The sequence below is a fragment of the Rhea pennata genome, chromosome 3 (assembly GCF_028389875.1).
Source record: "Rhea pennata isolate bPtePen1 chromosome 3, bPtePen1.pri, whole genome shotgun sequence".
NCBI lineage: Eukaryota > Metazoa > Chordata > Aves > Rheiformes > Rheidae > Rhea > Rhea pennata.
In genome coordinates this window covers 14422488-14443393 of record NC_084665.1, presented here as the reverse complement: position 1 = coordinate 14443393, position 20906 = coordinate 14422488, and the positions used below count along the sequence as shown (strand labels likewise).

General features: G+C 45.7%; 2 protein-coding genes and 1 long non-coding RNA gene across 4 annotated transcripts in view; 1 reads left to right on the top strand and 2 right to left on the bottom strand.

Moving 5' to 3' along the window:
* LOC134138261 (nephrocystin-1-like) overlaps positions 1-3437 on the bottom strand; it is a 31747-nt gene extending 28310 nt beyond the window's left edge. For both annotated transcript variants that reach the window (XM_062571660.1, XM_062571662.1), the window contains exons 1-4: positions 3339-3437; positions 3197-3261; positions 721-781; positions 126-262 (exon numbers count right to left, since the gene is read on the bottom strand). In XM_062571660.1, coding sequence (XP_062427644.1) covers positions 126-262; positions 721-781; positions 3197-3261; positions 3339-3407 — 332 coding nt within the window. In that variant the 5' untranslated portion in view covers positions 3408-3437. The remainder of the gene's footprint in view (positions 1-125; positions 263-720; positions 782-3196; positions 3262-3338) is intronic.
* A 934-nt stretch (positions 3438-4371) lies between these two features.
* On the bottom strand, positions 4372-5235 carry LOC134139139 (uncharacterized). The gene is made up of 2 exons (XR_009958079.1): positions 5004-5235; positions 4372-4769 (listed from the first exon to the last, which is right to left on the bottom strand). It is a non-coding gene; the product is annotated as an uncharacterized LOC134139139 (long non-coding RNA).
* A 316-nt stretch (positions 5236-5551) lies between these two features.
* Positions 5552-20221, top strand: LOC134138260 (uncharacterized). Its single transcript, XM_062571659.1, has 19 exons — positions 5552-5661; positions 5832-5914; positions 7490-7604; positions 8246-8374; positions 8621-8737; positions 9823-9941; positions 10120-10221; positions 11464-11590; positions 12471-12672; positions 13427-13571; positions 15175-15360; positions 15861-15925; positions 16254-16341; positions 16639-16708; positions 17338-17557; positions 17831-17921; positions 18250-18363; positions 18746-18864; positions 19655-20221. Exons 1-19 carry the CDS (start codon positions 5641-5643, stop codon positions 19798-19800), a joined length of 2259 nt encoding a protein of 752 aa, XP_062427643.1. The 5' UTR covers positions 5552-5640; the 3' UTR covers positions 19801-20221.
* Positions 20222-20906: the final 685 nt, after the last annotated feature.

The window sequence follows — 20906 nt, the reverse complement described above, 5'->3', positions numbered from 1 at the left end:
GTCCATCATTTTTAATCCTATGTTAAGATAACAAAGGAGATGTACTAACAATATTTCAAGGTCCTTTCCAGGCCCGCATGTACAATTTTATGAAAGTGCAGATTTTATTTATTCAAGCTACTTACACAGTGTAACTTGTAGTCCCATTATCCTGATCCAAGATCACAGCAAGTTTCTGCAGCTGCTGAGAGAGTTTTCGCAATAGTTTTTCTTCTTCTTCTTTCCTCTGATTATAATTCCCTACAGGTGCAGGCTCATCAGCCTGGGAAAGAAGAATATAATCAATTGCTCAAACAATCAAACAAAGTTAAAATTCCCCTCAAGAGCTAGTTTTCCAGACATTTCTCAACAGATTTCACCCTCCTTGGCTGCTGTCATCCCCTGTTCAGTGACATCTCTCTTGCCCTCTTACTCTTATTTCCTTCTTATTACCCTCTTATTTCCTGTTAAATTTCAAATCTGCATTCTCCACTGCCAGTATAACATATCTGGTTGATAAACATTTTAAGTCCAGAATTTGTACATAGTGAAGTATAAAAAATATGCTTTTATGTAATATTTGTATTAAATGTTTCTCAGAGACAGCAGTCAGGGTTTATACAGTGCTAGGCATTGCTCTTGTCCTAAAGCATCTAAAAATCTAAGGACATTGGTGTTCTCTGAACATTCAGTGTGATGCATTTTGAGGAAAATCATTAACAAATTTCTCTGTATACTTACCTTTTTCAAATTATGAAGTACAATTGCATTCTCCTCTACAGATTTCTTCAGCTGCATACATCTATATTGAAAGCAAAACAAATAGACTGTGATTTCTTATCTCTGATAAAAACGTAACCCAAATCATGCATAATCACTGAAATTTGTAGATACCCAGATCTTCACACAACTGTGCATATATACAGTTTTACAAATACCAATACTTGCCCAAGTGGCAACTCATAAGCCAAGAATTTAGTACTTCTTTACAAGAAGTATATTAACAAAACTATTTAAAATTGAAGCATCAGTAGAAGATGTTGTAGAATAGAAACAAAATGAAATTGTTGTTTGGTCCTTACAATTTCTTGGTGACAAACAGGTGGCCACACGAGAGTCTTTGAGGAACTGAAGGATGAAATAGCTAAACTGTTTATGTGTAATGTGCAAATGCTCACTTAAAACTACCTCTATCTGTGAGGACTGGAAAGCAGCTAGTGTATTGCTTCAGCCTGAAAGAAAGGGATGAGTGAGAAGGGACAAGACAGAAATCAGCACATCTATGAGAAAAATGGAGAAGGTAGATGAGTAACTATTGTCTGCTTCATCTTTCAATGCAAGCATGAGAGGACACGGAGTTAATCTACAAGGGCTAGATTCCAAACAACCAGGAGGTAGTTCTTTCTACAATAAGTAATTAATCCCTGCAACTACTTGCTAGTAGGCACTACTATAAATGTGACTTCACCAAAGAATCAGACAAATTCACAGAAGAATATTAATCAACAGATATCAAACACAACCACAGTGTCTGAGTGCAGTGGCACAACCAAGGCTACACCTGAGATGATCAAACACAGGGAGAAAATTCAGGAGGTATCTACCTGTATGATGCATCTCTGCGATGTTTGCCTACATGCTTACCTGTACTTACATTATTTCACAGGCATATGCTATCAAACACCAGACTCTGTACCAGGCCAACAGCTGATCTAGCTCATTACGGTTGAACTGATCCCAGTATCAACTCTAAGGAAAGGGGTTGGGGTTAACGCAGGAGTAGCACAGTAGATCACAACTTCCTCAGAGTCCTTTGTTTCTTTTCATTCCCAGGGAATATCAAAGAAATTGATCATCATGTGCTTCTTCCAGCCCACTCCAGGCGGCTGACCTCAGATCTTCAGCTGACCACTTAAGCAATTTCCAGTAATGACATGCTGATATAGAAAAAGTTTAATTTGTTTTTCAAGAGCATCAAGTCATGAGAAAGCAAAAAGGATGGCTAGTGTGCATGAACAACTGAAGGCTTTGCTGAGCGCTAAGCAGCATTAGGGTAGAGCAGCAGGTAGTGTTTAGCAGCACAAGTTGCTTTCTCCACATACGCAGTATTCAAATCTAAAAAGTGACAGTACAGCATCATGGTGACATCACTGAATATTCTTTTAAAAAGTGAAACTTCCTAGTGAAACCTGCTCGTTTACACACATCTAAATAAATAAAGAATGGTTCCTAGGTGGACTTCTTACAGCTACACATACTACTTGACACATCAAAGGGCTTTGTTATTCAGAGTGGCCCAACCTCACCAGCCAGTGGCTGGCGTGGGTTTATGCCTCAGCCCTCTAGGTTGTTCAACACTGTAGCAACACAGAAAATTGATGCCTGGTAGCTAATGGGTCAAGGACTAGCCTTCAACTGCCAGGGTAGCATCTACTGTTTGAAAATCAATTCCCTGTCTTCTCTTGCTAAAATGCAGAAGACCAAATGGATGGGTTCTGTAAGCTGCAAAATATACCACACTCACATAGGTGAGACTGTCATGTGTACTCTCATAGCCAACACAGGAGCGGTGGCTAGAGAGTTAAGTATCTGATCCTGCAAATGTTCAGGGACAGGTTTGGCTTTATAGTCACTTCATGTCCTACTGATGTAAGCATGATCTTGCTACTCAGGACTGCAGAAATACGTAGCTATGAATCCAGAGGAAGAACTGAGCCAGGCTCATGCTCTGCACAGAAACCAACTCCCAGCTATGCAACATACAAATAAGCTGATGCTTCTTCACAGCCCGGACATGAGACAGCTGAAGAATATACAGACCTGCCTGCAGACACAGAGAGCAAGATGCCCGATTACATGAACCCGTGCACTACTGAGTCAGAGATAGGAACTGAGGACTCTTTTACGGGCCAAAAAAACCAAACTAGCAGCAAAACCCCTTCCCAACACGGGGTTTACAGATAGGTTTATGTGAGCGTCAAAGCAGAGGCAGCACGAGGAGGCCAGCTCTGCTCTTCTCAGGATGCTGGCACGGGTAGGGGCTGCAGAAGGGAGAGGCCAGAGCGATGGAAGCCCTCAGAGGCCGAGACGAAGGAGATTTGGGCTGACAGGAGACAAAGGCAAAGGACGGGACACAACCTCCACCCCTTCCCGCACAGGCCGTGTCTGTTGCCCTCCCCGCGGGCAGGGACCCCCCGGGCCCAGGGCGCCACCTCACCTCTGTGACAGGGCCTTCCGCTGCCCGGGGACCACGGCCGCGCTCTCTGCCCGCAGCGCCGCCACCTGCAACACACCACAGCCACTGTCAGCCGCCGCCGCCCGCCTTTCTCCCGCCCGCGTTTTCCCCCGCCCGCCGCCACCTGCTCCTGCAGCTCCCGGCTCCGCCGCTGCACCCGCTGCAGCGGGCCCCGAGCCCGCCGCCCCGCCATGGTCGCTAGGCAACGAGCGCCGCGGCGCGCGGAGATGGCGTCACGCCCGGGGGCGGCGCGAGAGGCATGCTGGGAGCTGTAGGCCCCGGCGCGGACCGACGCAGCCTTAAAAGGTGCAAAGCCTGTTTCCAGCAGCAGGCCACAAGACTGCTTATTCGGTTACTAATCAACATTTCACGATGTTAAAGGGCACAGAACAGAGGAGTTTGTTTTGTTTTTTTTTTTCAATTTGCTTTTTTTTTTGGGGGGGGGGGGCTAGTATTAGCATACTGATGGGAGTCGTTTAATTAAATCCTCAATCTGCTCTGAAGGCAAGCACAGTACATTACACCACATCAGAAATAGGTTTGCCCAAGCCACAAGAGTTAGACTTCCCCTATGCAAACACATCAAAAGCTAAAATAACCACCAAGTAAAAAAAAAAAAAAAAAAATCTACACGCCTCGAGAAAAAGCAGGGGTATAATTCAATTGAGATTATAAAATTTAATACCAGCAGTCTGCACAGCTTACAATAAATACTCTGAAACAAACTAGGCACACTACTTTCTCTCAGACTCAAGGAAATACTCTTGGAGGACCAAAAGAAAGGAACAAACTGCTGCTATCTGTAGTATGAGGCGTAAGTCCAAGGGAAAACATCAAGAGCTTTAAGTCGTGATGTCCACTTGCTGGAAGTGGCTGTGGCACAAAATAGCAAGTCTAAAGAATCAGTGTCATCTGTGCAATGACCACATGATAGAATATATAATACACTACCTTATGTTGCCTCAAGTTCAATGTCCAAAGCACAACCATAACTAATTTAATACACTAATTCATCCTACCAGTGTATGCAGGTGTATCATCACTTAATTGTTCCCATTTTTTTCATTTTTGTACTTTGAATTATGAAACCCCCCATGGTGCCCTTAAGGTTATACTTTTACTTATCAGAGCAATAAACATACCTAGGATACACCACATAAGCTTTTTACCAGTTTAATCCATGTATACTTTTTAACAGTATAATGTACCAGTAGTACCTCTTGGTAAGCACAGAACAATATACAATATATATCTCAGTAGATGACTTTAGGATTACAAAGCAAAATTAAGTAGAGCTAGTCCTTCCAAATAAGGAAAAATATTTGTTGCTGTTCTGTTCATAATTCATTTCTCAACGCTTTGCTAGATGGTTTATTTAGTCTGATGTGGGTGAAGATCTTTTTTCTGACAGCAGTTTCATCTTGGAACTCTACAAGATGCTTTCCTTCCCATGCTGTAACATGATTTTTAAAATAGTTCCTTTTAAATCCACTTAGACAGAGATGCAAGATGAGCCTGTTACGTACATTTGCTGTCTGCTCCCATCAACACCAGGCTGTTAAAGGAAACAAAACAGAGAGTTGCTTTTCCCCTCCTAAACAACCTGCAAAGACAGTAAAACCCCATCCAGCCACAGCAGCCAGCAGCAACAGAGAACCCAAAGCCGGAAAACGTTCCTCAAGCAGGGGAAGGAGCCTCGGGCTCGGCACGCACTTAGCGCTGCTTTTCTTAGAACAGAATTAACCTGACAACGGCGCCGCTTCAGGCCCACCGCGGCTGGCAAACTTACGGCGCGCGGGAGCGGAGCCCCCCCGGCTCAGCGCGCTCAGGCGAGCTCCAGCTGCTGCTGCGCGGCGGCCAGGCGCTGCTGGAGCCGGCGCTTGCGCCACTGGAGGAAGCGGCGGCGGGCGCGCCCGGCCTGCCAGCCCACCAGCACGCCCGCCGCGAAGGCCGCCAGCAGCGCCAGGCGCACGCCGCGCGCCCGCAGCGCCTCCAGCGCCATGACAACGCCGAGCGACAGCAGCCTCACCTACGGCGGCCCGCGGCGGACAAAACTCTCCGCTGGGCGAGACCACGTGGCGGCCGCCGAGGGGGGGACAGCGGTTGGGCTTGGGGGGGGGGGGGGACACCGGCTCCGCGCTGGCTCCGGAAGCTCCCCAGAGAGACGGCGAAGGGGCGGCGGAGGCGGCGCAGCCCGCGGGGCTGCACGCTGGACGGGCATGGGGTCCCCGTGCCTCGCCGTGTGCTCCTCAGCTCAGCACCCCCCCCCCTCCAGCGGGTGGCGCTTGGTACAAGACGCCCCCAGGCCCCGCCCCGCGGGGGCCGCCCGGCGCGGCCGGACCCCCCCGCCTCGGCGCGGCCGCGGCGCGTTAAATCCGGCGGGGCCGCGCTGGGGGGGGTCAGCTGCTCTCCCGCTCTCCGCGGCCATGGCGGCGGCCGCCTCGCAGGTACCGGTGGGGGAGCGAGCCCTGCGCCGCGCTGCCCGAGGGGTGCCGCCGTCGCGGGGTACCGGCCCGCTGCGGGGGGTGGGGGGCGGCGGTCGGCGCTGGGGGGCAGGTGCCGCTCGGCTGCGCCCCCCGGCGCCATCTCTTCCTCCCCCCTCTGCCGCTTTCCCCAGGGTCTCCTGCTGGCAGCGGCGTTCGTCGCCGACGCGCAGTACAACAGGAACATCCCCTTCGAGACCTCGCCGGAGGCAGTGAGGTGAGCAGGGGGCGCCGGCGGCGGAGCGGGGCGCGGGGCGCAGGGCTGAAGCCTGGAGGAAGGGGAAAGGAGCGCAAACCCCCAGCTGCTAGAGGGAAAGGGGAAGACATCTTTCGAGAACGAGCCTCTGGCATGAGCGCTCCGCGGAGATGGAGGGACGCGGGAAGCTTGGGCAGCCCTGCCCTGCCCTGCCCTGCCCAGGAGGGGTGTGGGGCTGTGGCTCTTCTCCCCTTCCCCTGCTGGTAGGAGCCCGAGCAACTCTAAGCAGAGAGACAGCTTTTCCTTGAGGCTTGGGCTGCTTTAGGCAAACCATTTCTGTGTGTAGTACTTAAGACAAGCTAGCTAGTTTGGAAAGGGAAAGATGATGTGAAAGACTGCCAGCAAAACTGTGTAAGCATTAATGACTCCTGTAGCCCTGCCTCCTTCCTCCCACCCTCCCCCCCCCCCCCCCCCAAAAAAATATCCTCTTTACTTAATTCCCATCTCTTGACTAATGGAGCTCTTGAAGCTGTAGGATGTCTTGGAGACACAGTAGTTCTGAATGTTTGACTGAGCAGGTAAACATCATTCTGTAGCTATAATGCCTAGCTGCTTCTGAAGACAGACTGTGCACCTGTAGTCTTACTTTGTCTGAGTATACTAAATGTTAATCACAGAAACTAGGGGTTTTCTAAATGGTATTGTCAAGGGCAGAATGCCACATTATCTATATAATCATCTGTCCTATAGCCTTTGTTTAAGGTGGCTATTGGGAAGATGAAGTGATTATTTGGCAATGTTGGTGGTTCTTACATCATCAGGGAAAACATGCTCCCTCCATAGGAGAGTTCCATAAGTAAAAGGAGCCGCTGTTGCATGCCATGGAGTAAGATTCTTGAGGAATTTGGAATTAAGATGTGGTTATGGTTAATGCAAGCATTCACTGGAAGTTTTGCTGCCTTAGGGAATTGAATGCCTTTTGACCTGTGTATTAAAATAGCTTATGCTACAACTCTGTACTTCTCTCTGGTAACTTGTCTTGTCTGTTTGCTTTTAACCTGCAAAGAAAGGTTAGGTATTTAAGAAGATTTAGCTTGTGTATCGCATGGCTGTGTGACCTTAGTGGAAGTCAGCACTCAAATTAAGGGATAACATAATTACAAAAAAGTAATTTTAATAAATCTACATGTTTTAGGTCTTAACACAGGTGTTCCTCATTGAGTTTTTTTCTTTCTGGCCTTCTTGCTCTCTGAAAAGGAACATAGGGACCTTCTACTATGAGAGTGGAAGGAAGGCTGGACCAGGGAGGAAAAAAACAAGCTAATTGGACTGAACAGTGGGTCTTAGCCCCTAGCTGAGATTTGGGAAATGTGTCCAGTCAATTTGAGGTTGTTTAGGCACAATGTGAAGGTTCCCTCCTTCCCCATCCCCCAGGCTGGCAAAAACTTGCAAATGTGTCTCTGTTCTGCTTGCAGCACTGGTGCTCTTCTCCCTCCATGACTGTTTGAGATATTCTTCCAAGACTGATTTTTTTTCTTAGCCCCTGGGTATGTGCATTGAAGCCCTGGCTTACGGTACCACTGCCTTCTTTCTCAGGCTTTACTATCTCTATAACCATTGGATGATGCAAGCAGTCACCTACTTCTTCATCTTTCTCAACCTTTCCCTTGTGATGTTTGAAGAACCTGCTGTGTATCCACTCCCATTCTTGGTAAGTCTCCAGGCAGTATAGAAGCAGGAACACAGCTACTGCCGTGTTGCACACTGGAGCAAGTTAAGGGTTTTTCTCAGAGGTTTCAAGAGATAATTGGTACTCCTTTTCCTGTTGATAGCTTTGATCTACTGGAATGGGGGGAAAAATGGGCGTAGTAACCAGGTGGGGACTATGGCTGCCATCGCTGGCATCAGCAGTGACAGATGTGACCATGAGTGAAGTCACATTGCTTTTCTTTGTCTTGGGAAACAACACCAGCCTTCTGTATGATTCAAGTGTAGTCCTTGTGTCTCAAAGTGGAAGTGGTGTATTGACATTAGGACTGATTCTCTGCAGCCTTTATTTGTATTGTGCTTGTGACAGATGTAAACCCTGAATCCTAGACATGTACAAGTCTACCAGCTCTAAGCTGTCCTCAGCAGGAAATTTCACAAAAGGCTATTTCACAAAAAGCTGCTGTTCACTGTCAGATTTGTGAGCCTGTAAAACAACAGAAAATCCCACTAGAAAAACTTTTCTAGTGACTTACCTCTTTCTCTGCCTGTATGCTAACCTGAGCATCCTCATCTGTGTGCAAAGAGCTAGTACTGCACTCAGTTGTTCTGATTCAGACATTACTTCTCTCTCTCTTTCTGTAGGCCACCTCTCTGATTGAGGTGTTGTGCCTTCTGGTGTTCTCTGGCCGGCTTATGCATTTTGCAAAAGTCACCCCTCGCAACATATTTTGGAAGGATACCAAGAACATCTGTGTCATGGTTGCAATCCTGGTGAGTTAGGCCTGGGTAGCCACCAAGGTTGAAGTGGCCGGTATAGAGGTACCTTTTATCTTCCTATTGCTTTCCTGGTAATGTGGGTCTGATGCACACAAAGACACGGCCAATTCAACCTACAGTTCAGCCTGTTCATACACACAACAGAATTGTATGTCTTGTATCGGCTAATCTTGCTGTCTTCATTATCTAGACACATTTCTAGAATAGCTCCTGGGAATTTTATTCCTCTTTCTACTACAGATGTCTCTAACAGACTTGGCAGTCTATGGGACCCTCAGGATATACAATGTGAGGAGCGTTCGATGGTCAAGGATAGTGAGGCCCATCTTCCTGATCAACTTTGCAGAGAGTCGTCAGGTAAGGAACAATTCTAGTGGGAGGTATGTGGTGCAGGCCTCTATTTTTTAGATAGTCTGCTACATTCTGAGATCCAAGAGGCTTAGTAAAATGGCTTTTAGGCAGAAATGGCAAAACTTAGGTTCCTCTGAGTTTCCCTGAGGTGGAGAAAAGGGCTGTGTGCATTCATACTTGTGCTGCTTGAGCCTCTGTGCAAAGTAGCACAAAGTTTATCCTGCATTTTGGGCTGAGTTACTGTTCTCTAGAGCCCCATGCTTAAAGCTGGAACTGAAGCTTCTTACCTAAATCATCGCAGCAGCGTATTTGGCAAGGTAATGCTTAATGAAGCATAACAGCACACAGAGGGAAGCATATTTCCTGTAAGGAAGGATGTTTCCTGTCCAGCCTGTGTGGAAGAACAGCTTCCATTTGCAAGCAGAGTTAGATCCTGTCCTTGATGAGTGAACACTAGCTGCACTGCAGACAAAACTGTTTCTCCAGCAGTTCTCTAGGATGTACAGGATGAATTCAGCTTCTTAACCTGCCCCGGTCAAGGGGCCAGGTTACTTATTTCTGGAAGTCTCCTAGGCAAACAAGCATGAGTGTCACACTGTGTTCAGAAAATGAATTCTTAGTCAGACTGTCTGGACTTGAATTCCTCTTGTCATGGGGAGATCTTTGCCCTGCTACTCAAGGCTGTTCTGGTGTTGACTTGCAATGAATAAACTACCATGATGTGGAGGCCTGGAGGAGAGAACAACTGAACTTATGTTTTGAGCTTAAATTTGGTGGCCCAGGGGAGCATGAGCATCTCTGCAGTGGCACCAGGTTCTTTGTCACTTAGCTAGCTGAGTTCCTAGTGGTACATAAACTGGGTGTCTCCCTCAATTCTCTTCTGTCATCCAGAGGATGAAGAGGTACTCTTGTGCAGGCTTTTGCAGAACAGAACTGGCACATTCAGGTCAGAGTCTCTCCTGCCAGGGAACAGGAGTTCCTGTGTCCCACTTTGCCTGTCTGTCCCTGTGTAGGTGTTTCATTCTGATGGGCTGGGGAGGGAAAAAAGCAGATACTGCCTTGCCTCTAAACACTTCCATTGCCCCTGGCAGATTCGAAGAGCATTCCGCAGCATCCGCAACACATTCCCAGAGATCACCTATGTCTTCTTGCTCTTCATGTTCAGTGTTCTTATGTTCTCCCTCATGGCCTTGAAGCTGTTTAGTGACAGGTATGAATATGTTTCTGCTCAGAGAGAGTTGGGAAGAATGAGTGTGATGGGTTTTGGGTGGGAGGGAATTTGGCAACTCCAGGCTGTACTGCTGAATATGAAAACTGTAGATTCCTGCAGTTGTGGGATGGGATGTGTGGTCTTTCTGTTTAACTTGAGGTTGTCTGTTTCTTCCTAGGAATCTCAAGACAGCGGAAGGCTTGCCATATTTTACAAACTACCTGGAAATTGTATTTGATCTATATGTGCTGGTGACAACAGCAAACAGCCCGGATGTCATGTATGTTTTCTGAGCTTACAGTCTTGGTGTGTGAATGCTGATGCCCTGCTTCTAGGGGTGGAGAAATCATGACCCTGTATGCAGAATACCACACACTTTTGTTTAACATCTGCAGCAGCTGATACCAGTTAGGATGTACATCTTAAAGGCAGGAGGAGGGAACATCTTCAACACTGACCACCATGAAATGTGTAATTCTTTGCCTGTTCTACTGTCAGACTGTACTCGGGTTTCTACTCATTTGGCACATGGTAACCTGGACAGAAATCTTGATGCAACAGATAAACCTGAGCATTTGCATTGCTTGCTTAGCAACCTGAGCATTGTGCATGGCTCTTCTGCATCCTGGCAGAATCTCTGATTAGAACAACTTTTTGGCGTGGCAGCCTTTTTTTGGATTAGCAATATGCTTCCCCCACCCCTCCGCCTCCCCCAGACTGTAGTGTCTTCATGAAATGTCAGCTTTCTGCTCTATAGGTGGCATCTGAACTAGAAACTGAGATTAGGAAGATCTTTAGAAAAGATGCACTGAAAATGTTCCTTTCTAAATGACCTAATAGCTAATAAAGGCTCAAACTCCAGGGACAACACCACTGCACAAACCTTGATTAAAAGTTGTGTGTTTTTTTTTTTTTTTTTTTTTTTTTAATACTTGCAAGGGTTTATGTGCAGGCTTTTTTCTAACTTGAAAAGTTAAGGTCTGAGCCTTCCATCCTTTTTTTTTTTTTCTAACTTGGTTCCTGTCTCAGTTTGTACTGTGAAGGAGTCCTCAAAGATAATAGTAAAATTATACTCACTTGTGTGTTGGAGATGTGCTGAACAGAAGTGGGGATGTTCCAGGCATCCCTGGTGTTTAGGATGAGACACACAACTAGCTCCCCTGTAGTGAGTGGAAGTGGAGGCCTAACTGCAATGTTGCAGTGAGGGTCTGCAAAGTCAATCACTCACCAACTTGTGGTTAAGACCCCACTTCAAGACTCTGCACTTAAACTTCTGTCAGCCTAGATTTAGTGTCTCTGCTTTCTCTTTTCCATCCCCTCAAAAGGGGATAAATGAATACAGGATGAAGAAATAGCAGAAGAAAACTCTTCTAACACATCTAACAGACAGATTCTTCCATCCAGAGGTGGGGTGTTATCTGGCTATCCCAAACTACTTTGAAATCCATTTGGAAGACAGTTTTCCTGAAATGACTTCTATTTGTTTGCTCTACAAGTAATAATCTCTTTTCCCCCTCTCTAGGATGCCAGCATTTGACTTCAGCTGGTGGTATGCCCTATTCTTCATTACCTATGTCATCATCAACACCTATATCTTCATGTCTGTTTTCCTGGCTGTTGTGTACAACAACTACAGAAAACACCTGAAGGTAATGTGTGGAGGAGTGAATAGTTAAAGCAACTGCCTGCTTTTCTGTATAACTTTGGAGGCATCTTGGAAAACTTCTGCCTCTGGAGAATGTGGAACAGCTTCTCTTGAATAGATGTACAGTTTCTGTCATCTGCTGGGGTTCTGCAAATGACAAGCACAGATCCACTTCTTGTATCATGCAGAATGTAAGTTCTTTATTTAGCACTTAATAAGGCTCTATGCTGGATGCTCCCAGGAGGTTGCAAAAGATGGCAATCATGTTGTTGTGCATTATGTCCTTGCTCAAAAAGACTGTCTCTATGCAGAAGACTGTTCTCAGCTGTCTATAAGCACACAGCACTTCCTTTCCTTTACAGCATGCTCAATGGCAGAGAAGTGTAAAGGGAGGTCTGAATAAATCAGAAGTCTCATTTTCTCAACCTTAAGCTAGTAGGTGCAGTTCAGTAGTTGTGACCAAGGGCTTAAAGCTGGAAATCCCAATATTTTCTTGGCTAGCGTATGTGGATGCAACACTTCTGCTTCTGTGACCCAAGATTGTCAGTTTCTGTGACTTTTTTTTTTTTTGAAGGATATCCCCCCATATCTCCTTTTTGTTAGACACTATCCTTCAAATATGTTCTTGCAGTTTTCTTCCAGTTCTCAATGCATCTTCCAGCAGCAAGGGATCCAATGATCTCCAGAGCGCTATGCACAGGGCTTCTGGTGCCAGTTAAATAGCATTTCCCTCACCCCATTGATTATGTTGTACTTGGTGTCTAATATAACTCCAAGAGTGTTCCTTTGAACTTCCTCTTGCATTGCTGTGCATGAAAACAAGACAAAAAGCAAAGGAGGGGAAAGAGGAACTGAAGCTGTCTGAATCCTGAAACTCTTTCTAGAATGAGATCCGCAAGCTTGCTTACATGAAGCGCCGCAAGATGGTAGAGGCCTTCAACCTCCTGAAGGAAGAGGAGGGAGCAGAATTTGTGGTTAGAGAAGCCCAGTGGAAGCGGCTTGTCAAACTGGTGGCTCCTGATATCAGTAACTCCCACCGAGAGTTGCTGCTACACATATCAGATGATGAGCAAAAGGGCTTCATAGGTGAGCAGCAGGGGCCTGCTGTGCCCAAGGCAATGGGAAGGAGGCTGGGGAGTCTGGGGTCAGGAACCTGATGCTTTGGGGTTCTGATGAAGGGACTTGTGGTCTGTAATGGACCCAGAGGGGAACTCCAGGGTTCTCCTCTTGCTTCCTTCTCCAGTTTGCTCAAGTCCTGAAAGGTGGTTCTCTCTAACTGTTCTTATTCACACCAGCTATGTTGTAGTGTCCTGTATGTCATGGGCAACTCTTCACATGGCAAGCTTGATCATGGAATGTGGCAACTCCCATTCTCAGCATATGCCAAGAGAAGCCTCCCTTAGTAGCAGATTCCTCTAAGCAGTGTGGTGTCCCACACATTCCTCTGGAGCTTCTTCCTCTGCTCCTGATGGAGACAGGACATCAGGAGAGACGAACCAGTCTCCTGATACTAGATTCTGTTCATCCTGGTCATAAAAGGTCTGTGTGAGCTGTTGGGCTCTGGCTTGAGCTAGTCTGCCAGAAGTCGGGCAGAGGAGCTGCTGAGTGTTGAGTTCCATGTGTGGTGAATGCGACTTAGGGCATGTGCTTTGCCTGCTGTAGGGAACAAGTTTTGAGTCTGAATTGCTGTAACTCGTATGCAGGCAAGCTTGTATTTGCAGGATTCTTTTTTGTTAGGATAGCAGACTGATCTGCAGGGTTTGTTTTGTTTGTTTTCCTTCCCCTCTTTCCCCCTCACCCTCTCCCCCCCCCCCCCCCCCCCCCAAAAAAAAAAATGCAGACAAAAAGTCCTTTGTACGCCTGGCAGATCTCCTCAACATCCAGGTGATTACCCTGAAGATACGCAGACATCCACTGGGGCAATGGCTGCCTCATATCTACAACTCTGTGGCAAGCCAATTCCTGCGCAGCATGGTTAGACACAGGTAAGTCTGTGCTGTTGGAGCAAGTAGCCCTTAGTATTCAAAGGGCTGCAGAGCAGTGGTATGGCAAGCAAATGCTCTTCTGAGTGACATACTGGAAACTGCATACTCTGTGCAGGCAAATACTGAGTCCTGTTTTCAAAAACATTCTGTGGACCAGCTCCTAGTCTACCTTTGCTGGTGTGCAGAAACTAGACTAAGCTGTTTGTGAGTCCATACCCCTTCCAGTCTCACTTGTTCAGCTTTTTTGATTCCAGTAACAGCTACTAAATGCTGCACCTGTAGAACTGCTAGATCATCTAGTGTAACAGTCTTGCTCAAAGCAGAGTCAACTAGATGAGGTTGTTCAGGGCTATATCTGTTTGGGTTTTGAATATCTACAATGATGGGACTTCATAGTCTCTGCAACATTTGACAGTCCTCTCATTTTAAGAGAAAAATACCTGAACCAACCATGTACATACACAGGTTTGTACACACACCCTCTTGTTTAAATGGAACTTATTGCATTTCAGCTAGTGCCCGCTGCCTCTTGTGGTTTCATTGGATTTCGCTCATAAGAATCCAGCTCCATCTTTGCTTCCTCACGTCAGGTTATACACACTAATAACACCCCCCGAGCCTTCTTTTTTTTTTTCCTGGCTGAACAATCGCAAATCTCTCAGCATCTCATGTGTCCAATGATCTAATGTCTTAATGATCTCTGGTTCTTTGCTGCATTCACTTTGTATGCCGGTGTCTAGATATGATCTATAGTGCTAAGTAGATGGGAAGTACTGCCTCCCTTGACCTGCTGATTGCGCTCTTCGTAAGGTAGCCCAGGATGCTATTGGCTGCCTTTGCCACAAGGGTGCATTGCTAGCACACGTTTAACTTGTCCACCAGGGTTCCCAGGACCTCCTCTGCTGAGCTGTCTTCCAGACAGTTGGCCTCCAGCCTGTACAGGTGCATGAGGCTATTTCTTCCCAGGTGCAGGACTCTGCATTTCCCTTTGAACTCAAATTCCTGTCTACCCATTTCCTCAGCCTGCTGGGTCCCTGAATGAGGAGGAATTTCTTCACTGTGAGTGACAGAGCACTGGAACAGGTTGCCCGGAGAGGTTGTGGAGTCTCCTTCTCTGGAGATGTTCATAGCCTGCCTGGATGCAACCATGTCTAACATGCTCTAGGTGAGCCTGCTGAGCAGGGAGGTTGGACTAGATAATCTCCCAAGGTCCCTTCCAACCTTACTGATTCTACGATTCTGTGAGTAAAACACATCTGGTGTATAAACCACTCCTCCCAAGTTTGTGTAGTCTTCTGTTCTACTTTTCTGGTCTTTTTACTTGAAAAATGCTAGTTGATTTCGTGGAAAATTGGCTGCAGTCAGTATCTAAGTTTGTGTTTAACACTGAGGAAAACAGTGGTGTACCTTGAAGGCATGTGCTGTTTTCAGTGTTGGATGTCAAGAACAAAGCTAAATGCCAGAGCAACTCTACTAAACTCTCAGGTTTAGGAAGAATGGATGAGTAATGATAGTTCTCTAAATGGCAAAGAACTTTGCCACTCCCAAGAAGGTCAAAGTTAGTTACTTCCAAACCAATTGCTCTTTCTTTCTCTTCTTGCAGGGGATTTGTTTGGACTTACGATGTCATAATTCTAATAAATGCTATATTCATTGCTCTGGATGAGGAAAGCCCCTATATTTCCTACGCAGAGTGGGTCTTCCTTGCTTTGTATATAATTGAGATACTCCTGAAAGTGTATACTTATGAACCAAGGATATTCTTTGGCAAAAACCAATTCTGGAACTGGTGAGTGGAATGGGTGGCTGTTGTGAAGGTAGTGCGAAGTGTGAATTGACCCCTGTGTTTTACTTCTCAAGAACTGAAAGTCTCTTGAGGAAGATTGGCTGACTGAGGCAACTTCTGTGCTAGGGTGTAGTTGAAATGATTGTTGGCACAAGATGATAATATGCTCTTTCTTAGCAGTAATGGGTCTTCTTTTCTCTGTCCCCTCTGCTAACTCAGAGCTTTCTCTTGTTATCTGAGCGCTAGGCAAAAAAAGCCTTGATCATGTATCTTAACGAGGATGGCTTTACAGTGCGCGGACACTTCCCCCCTCATGTTGCGCAAGGGAGAAGTGTTTTGCTAAACAAAGCTTTCCCATCTCCCTGCCCTGCAAATCTAAGATGAAGCAAAACTGTACCCTGTGCAGATATAGGGAGAGAGGTCACTACTTGTCTCTTGTGTGGCAGCTGAAAGCCTATTCTGTTGCCCACAAATCCAACAGCATTACCCTTCCCTTGTGCTAGGTTTGATACCCTGATCATCTTTGCTGCCTTGACTGCAACAATACTCAACACCACTCTAAAATCGAGTAAGTGCAGTTTAAATGACCTGCATGCATTTGGGAAACCTGGTGGTCTTAAGAGTCCTCTTTTGCAATCATCTTTGGTTTGGGAAGCCTTTAGAAAGGTCAAGGAATTTCCTGTAAGATTTCTAAGAACTATCCTAGGCTGTTTTTTTGGTTTTTTTTTTTTTTTGTTGTTGTTTTTTTTTTTTTTTTTTACAAGGAGGGAAACACTTTGCATTTTTTAGTTTTTCAGAAAAAGCAGGAAACTGTAGATGTAAAGCCCATTTTTCAGTTTATTGCTACCTGTTATGAATAGTCAGTGCTTAACAATCTTTCTTTTTCCCTCTCTCAGCCACAGAATACAATAGCCAACAAATCCTGGACATTGTCTTCATATTAAGGGTCCTCAGGCTCATAAGGATTGTTGACAGCATTCAAAGGTAACTAACAGAACAGGAAAGGGATACATTTGTGGGGTAAGCCTTCTCAAAGACTAGCTGAGAGACAGTTTCTTGAGCTGCCCTGCAGGGGTGCTTTGGACTGACTGTGGCTACTCAAGGCATCCAGAGACCTTGTCTGCATGTGCCTGAGGTGAGCCCAGGTGCTGCAGGCTCTCTGAAGACTTTAATAAATGGGTACATGTGGGAGTGTTTGCTAGATGGGATGTGAAGATAAGCAAGCATGGGCTTTAACAGAGCATCCTCATGGAAGGTGGTGTCATGAATCACTTGTTGTAGGTTCCGGGTCATCATGAACACACTGATAAACATCGTACCGACAATGCTGACATTTGGTGGGCTGACTCTGGTAAGAAACTCTGGTATTTTAGCTCAGAGCACTCCAGCTTTGCAGGAATGCGTTTAAAATCTGGGTTTTTTTTAAGAAGATAAATGCAAAGCTCTGGATGGAGGGCCCTTAAAACTGTAAGTGTTGATTTGATTCTTGGTTATTGCACATGTAAATGTGCATAGAGAGGTTGGGTTCCTGTTGGTCACCAGGTCAGAGGTCAGGAGTATTTTGCTTCATAGGGCGTTGAAAGTGCTCTGTATAGTCTGGGCTTCAGACACTGTAAAGAATTAAACTGATTTGGGCAAAAAGCTGAATGAGAAACCTATTTCTTAAACCATTTCTTAAAAACAAGCTCTTTATGGGTTGAAAATTCCCATTTCCATGTCCTTGAGCTCTGGTTTATATGTGTGGGTGGTTTTTGGTTGGTTTGTTTGTTTTTGTTTTGTTCTTTTTAATTCCTGGGTGGGAATTGCTCTTTAAGTTGGTTGTGTTTCTTTGTCTCTATATACTCTGCAGCAGCTTGCAGTGGCTGTAACAGAACTAAAAAGAGGTGGGGAGGGGGAAACCTTCTACTGGAACCAGTAAACCTGCTATTGGTCTTGCTACTTACTGGAGAAACAGGTGATGAATGGAGTTTCTCTTCCTAGGTTGTGTACTATGTATTTGCTATCATTGGCATGGAGTTATTCCAGGGCAAAATCCAGTTCTTCCCTGCAAACTCAAATGCTCCTTATGCCCTGGAGTGTGGAAACCCAGCTCTCAAGGACTCTCTGTTTGCCCGTGGGAAATACTGCAAGAACAACTTCAATAACTTTGCTTCTTCCTTCATAGTCCTGTTGGAGCTCACTGTAGTTAATCAGTGGCATGATATCCTTTGTGGTAGAAGGTCCAGCCTAGAGCTTCATGATAGAAAGTCCAAACTAGAGCTCCATGGTACCATACTCTTTCCCCTGCCTCCTGTCCTCCCCCTATTTGTGTGTACCTAAGTGTATATAGTGCCACACAACAAAAATAATCCCTGCAGAATGTTTTCTCAGAAGATCATTGCTAGGCAATTTTATCTGGTTCCTCCCTTAGTGCTACTCTACAGCAAAATGTTCTCTTCCCTTAGCACTCTAGCCCTTAACTCCTCTGTTATACTCTTTGCCAGCGGATTTGCCAATGTGACTGTTCAACCTGCAAAACTGTACTTCATTGCCTTCCACATTGTGATGGTTATAATTATTGTCAAGTAAGTCTTGAATTGCTCTCATCTCTATTTTGGAGTGAAGGAGAAGGGGCTCTACCTCCTGCCAGGGTAGTGTTGATGATCCCAGGGGTCACGCATGGGGCAGCTCTTGGAGAAAAGCAAGATATTCATTGTAAGAAAGCCTGTTGCAGCTGTTTTCTCTGAGTGCTCTCTGGTGCTATGACTTACAATTCCCCATTTCCAGCAAACATTACCATGAGCCCTGAGTATGTAGTGCTTGGGAATATTGAGATAATGGTACATGCCCACAAGCATGGAGGATGCTAGTGATGAAATGCTGCTATGTAATCCTGCTCATCGTTTCTTTCAGTATCTTTGTATCATTCATTTTGGAGGCTTTCTTTGTGGAGTATTCACTAGAGAAGAGTGAAGTGGAAACAGCCATTGAACAGAAAATCCAGGAACTGGGAATGGGCATCCAAGAGTAAGTCCCCTAAAGAGTGATGATGGATATGGCTGGCTTGACACATCAGATGAGGGCTGTGTGATGGCAGGAAAATACCCTTCTCTGTTCCCAGCTTTTGTCTGAGACTTCCTTGCCATAAAACTCTTTCTAATCTGTATCATAAGCATGGAGGCTTGGTCTAGACAGTAGCAGAAAGTCACTTACCTTGTTCTGGTAGGTGAAAGTGCAGTACAGAGCATGCCTTGGTGAGCTCTTCCAGCCTAGGGCTGTTGCCCAGAGGACAGGAGAGATGCTGGAGACCTGCAGGGTGACCGCAGTGCTTCTCCTTTCTGAGAGACTCTATTAATGCTATGTACATGTGGCCATCCTCTGGAATAACTTCTTGTCCCTTCTTGTATAGGGAGGAGCTCCAGGATGAAAAACTCCTTGATAATATGGAGAGTGCTGAGCATGACCTTGAGGGAGAAGGTGGATCAAAGCCACAAGCTAAAGGGCTGGTGTTTAAAATTGCCTCCAAGCGTAAGTGTTGCCCTACAAACTTCTGGAGGTGGTAACTCTGCTGCTGGTCTGACCAAAAGTTGCTTTAAAAGAGGCTAGAGCTCTGAACTGTGTCTAGTAGTCCTGTCTCTGTGGAAGCTCCCAGAGCACTTCTGCTTCCTAGGCATGAGGTTGGCTGTGAGTTTGAGCTAAAAAGGCAGCCAAAACCCAGCTGGAGGCATTTACAGAACCCTGGACAGTCTGTAATGTTGTCTGTTGTGTCTTTTTACTTCTATAGCAATGTTCTTCCACTCTCCTACGTGCTTTGGTGCATGTTTATCAGCTCTGTAAAGACACTGTCTTAGTGGCCCAGGTCCTGCTGTTAAGAAGCTTGTTCTCTACTCGTCTCTGCTCCCTGTATGCACTTGCTTTCCTCCTGGCTTGGATCACTGGGTAACTACATGCTGCATTTCCCCTAGCTTAATACGCACTCTTCCTCCCACTGACCTTATTTCTGTCCTGTAGATAGATCCTCTTTAAGCCCATGTTTCTCATTATGACAGCTGGTAAGATCACACATCCATTCAATGAATGTTCATAAAGGGTAAGACCTTTATTTTAAGCGTTAAAACGCTTGTCAAATATGCAGGATGCTTAAAAGTAGATGAATACTGGGAGAAGGCAGTTGGGAGCACTTGTGGATACTTGTTTTGTGATTAGTGTGAAATGAAGCGGAAACAAGATTTGAATAGGAACTTCATTAGGGAAGACATTACCTAACTCTTACTGAGAAATAGGAATGGAGGTTGAGTGACTTTTTCACCCCCTTCAGGGTACAGAACAGTTGATGCTCTGCTCCAGCGCATGTTTGAGGCAGAAATACCCCCGGAGGACGAAGGCCCCTCATTCGAAGAGATCTTAAACCTGTCCCCTACTGATGCTATACCGAGCAATGTCACTTTTGAGGCTGCTGCGTAATATAGGAAATCCACAGCAAGCAAGAAGGAAGAGCCTAATTCTCAACTGTGCCTAAGTCTCAAGAGTGTTCTCTGGCTGCCTTCAGTCAGTCTGCCACTGCAGTCATCTGCCTACGGGCCAGATCAAAAGGCAGAAGAGGCAGCAGATGCTGGAAGTGCTGGAGTTGTTGTGGCATGAGCTTTATCTGATGTAAAGTCTCATTTAAAATGTTGAAACTAGAAATACTGTAAAGAAAAAGCATATGGAGAGTTGGTGGACATGTGTATTGTGCCTAACTCTCACAGTAAGACACTACTACCCAAAACAGCATAGCATTCACTATGTTATAAAATATCTTAATTCTTGTAACTGGAATTTTCTGTTACAGTCACTTTTTTATATGAACAAGCATAAGATGAAATAAACAGCTCTTGCAACAGTGTGTGACATGTTAGTGTGTTAAAGGCAGCAGTCTCTGAAAATGAGCAGTTCTTACAGCACAAAGGTGGGAGGTCAGGTTGCAACCCTCGTGACATGCTAACAGGCACAAAGTCCTGCAATGCTTTGCTGGGCTGCATGTTTCAGAGCTTCTTCAAATACATCAGTAACAAAAGGAAGACTAGGGAAAATGTGGGCCTGCTGCTGAGTGGGGTGAGGGCCTTGGGGACAAAGGACAGAGAAAGCAGAATTACTGAATTCCTTCTTTGCTTCAGGAATACCAGTGTCTGGAGACAAGAGAGAAAGTCTGGAGAAAGGAAGACTTTCCTTTGGTTGAGGAGGATTGGGTTGTCATCCCAAAACTGGGTTTTGTTACTGGGTGTGCAGGCACCCAATAGACACATAGGATCAAGATGTTTATTTGATTTCTGTGCAGAGATTGGGTGCTAGGTGGCAGATCCACCAAGCTAGTAGACCTTCTCCTTTGTTCGTTCTTTACTTATGCATACTTTTGGGGGGAGTACTTTGTACAAATTTTTCTCTTGGTTACAATTTTATTACATCATGTATTTGCTCTGCATTTTTGCTTTTACATTCCTGTTAATTAGCATGAGAAGTGGAGAAGAAGGCAGTAACAATATTATCATGTCATTATCATCTCATTATTCATTTAGGGGCATGTAGTTTAA

Coding starts and splice junctions, on each gene's coding strand:
- LOC134138260 (XM_062571659.1), top strand. CDS start 5,641: ATGGCGGCGGCCGCCTCGCAG. Junction 7,605..8,245: donor TGTATCCACTCCCATTCTTG/GTAAGTCTCCAG, acceptor CTCTTTCTGTAG/GCCACCTCTCTGATTGAGGT. Junction 17,558..17,830: donor TGTAGTTAATCAGTGGCATG/ATATCCTTTGTG, acceptor CCTCTGTTATAC/TCTTTGCCAGCGGATTTGCC.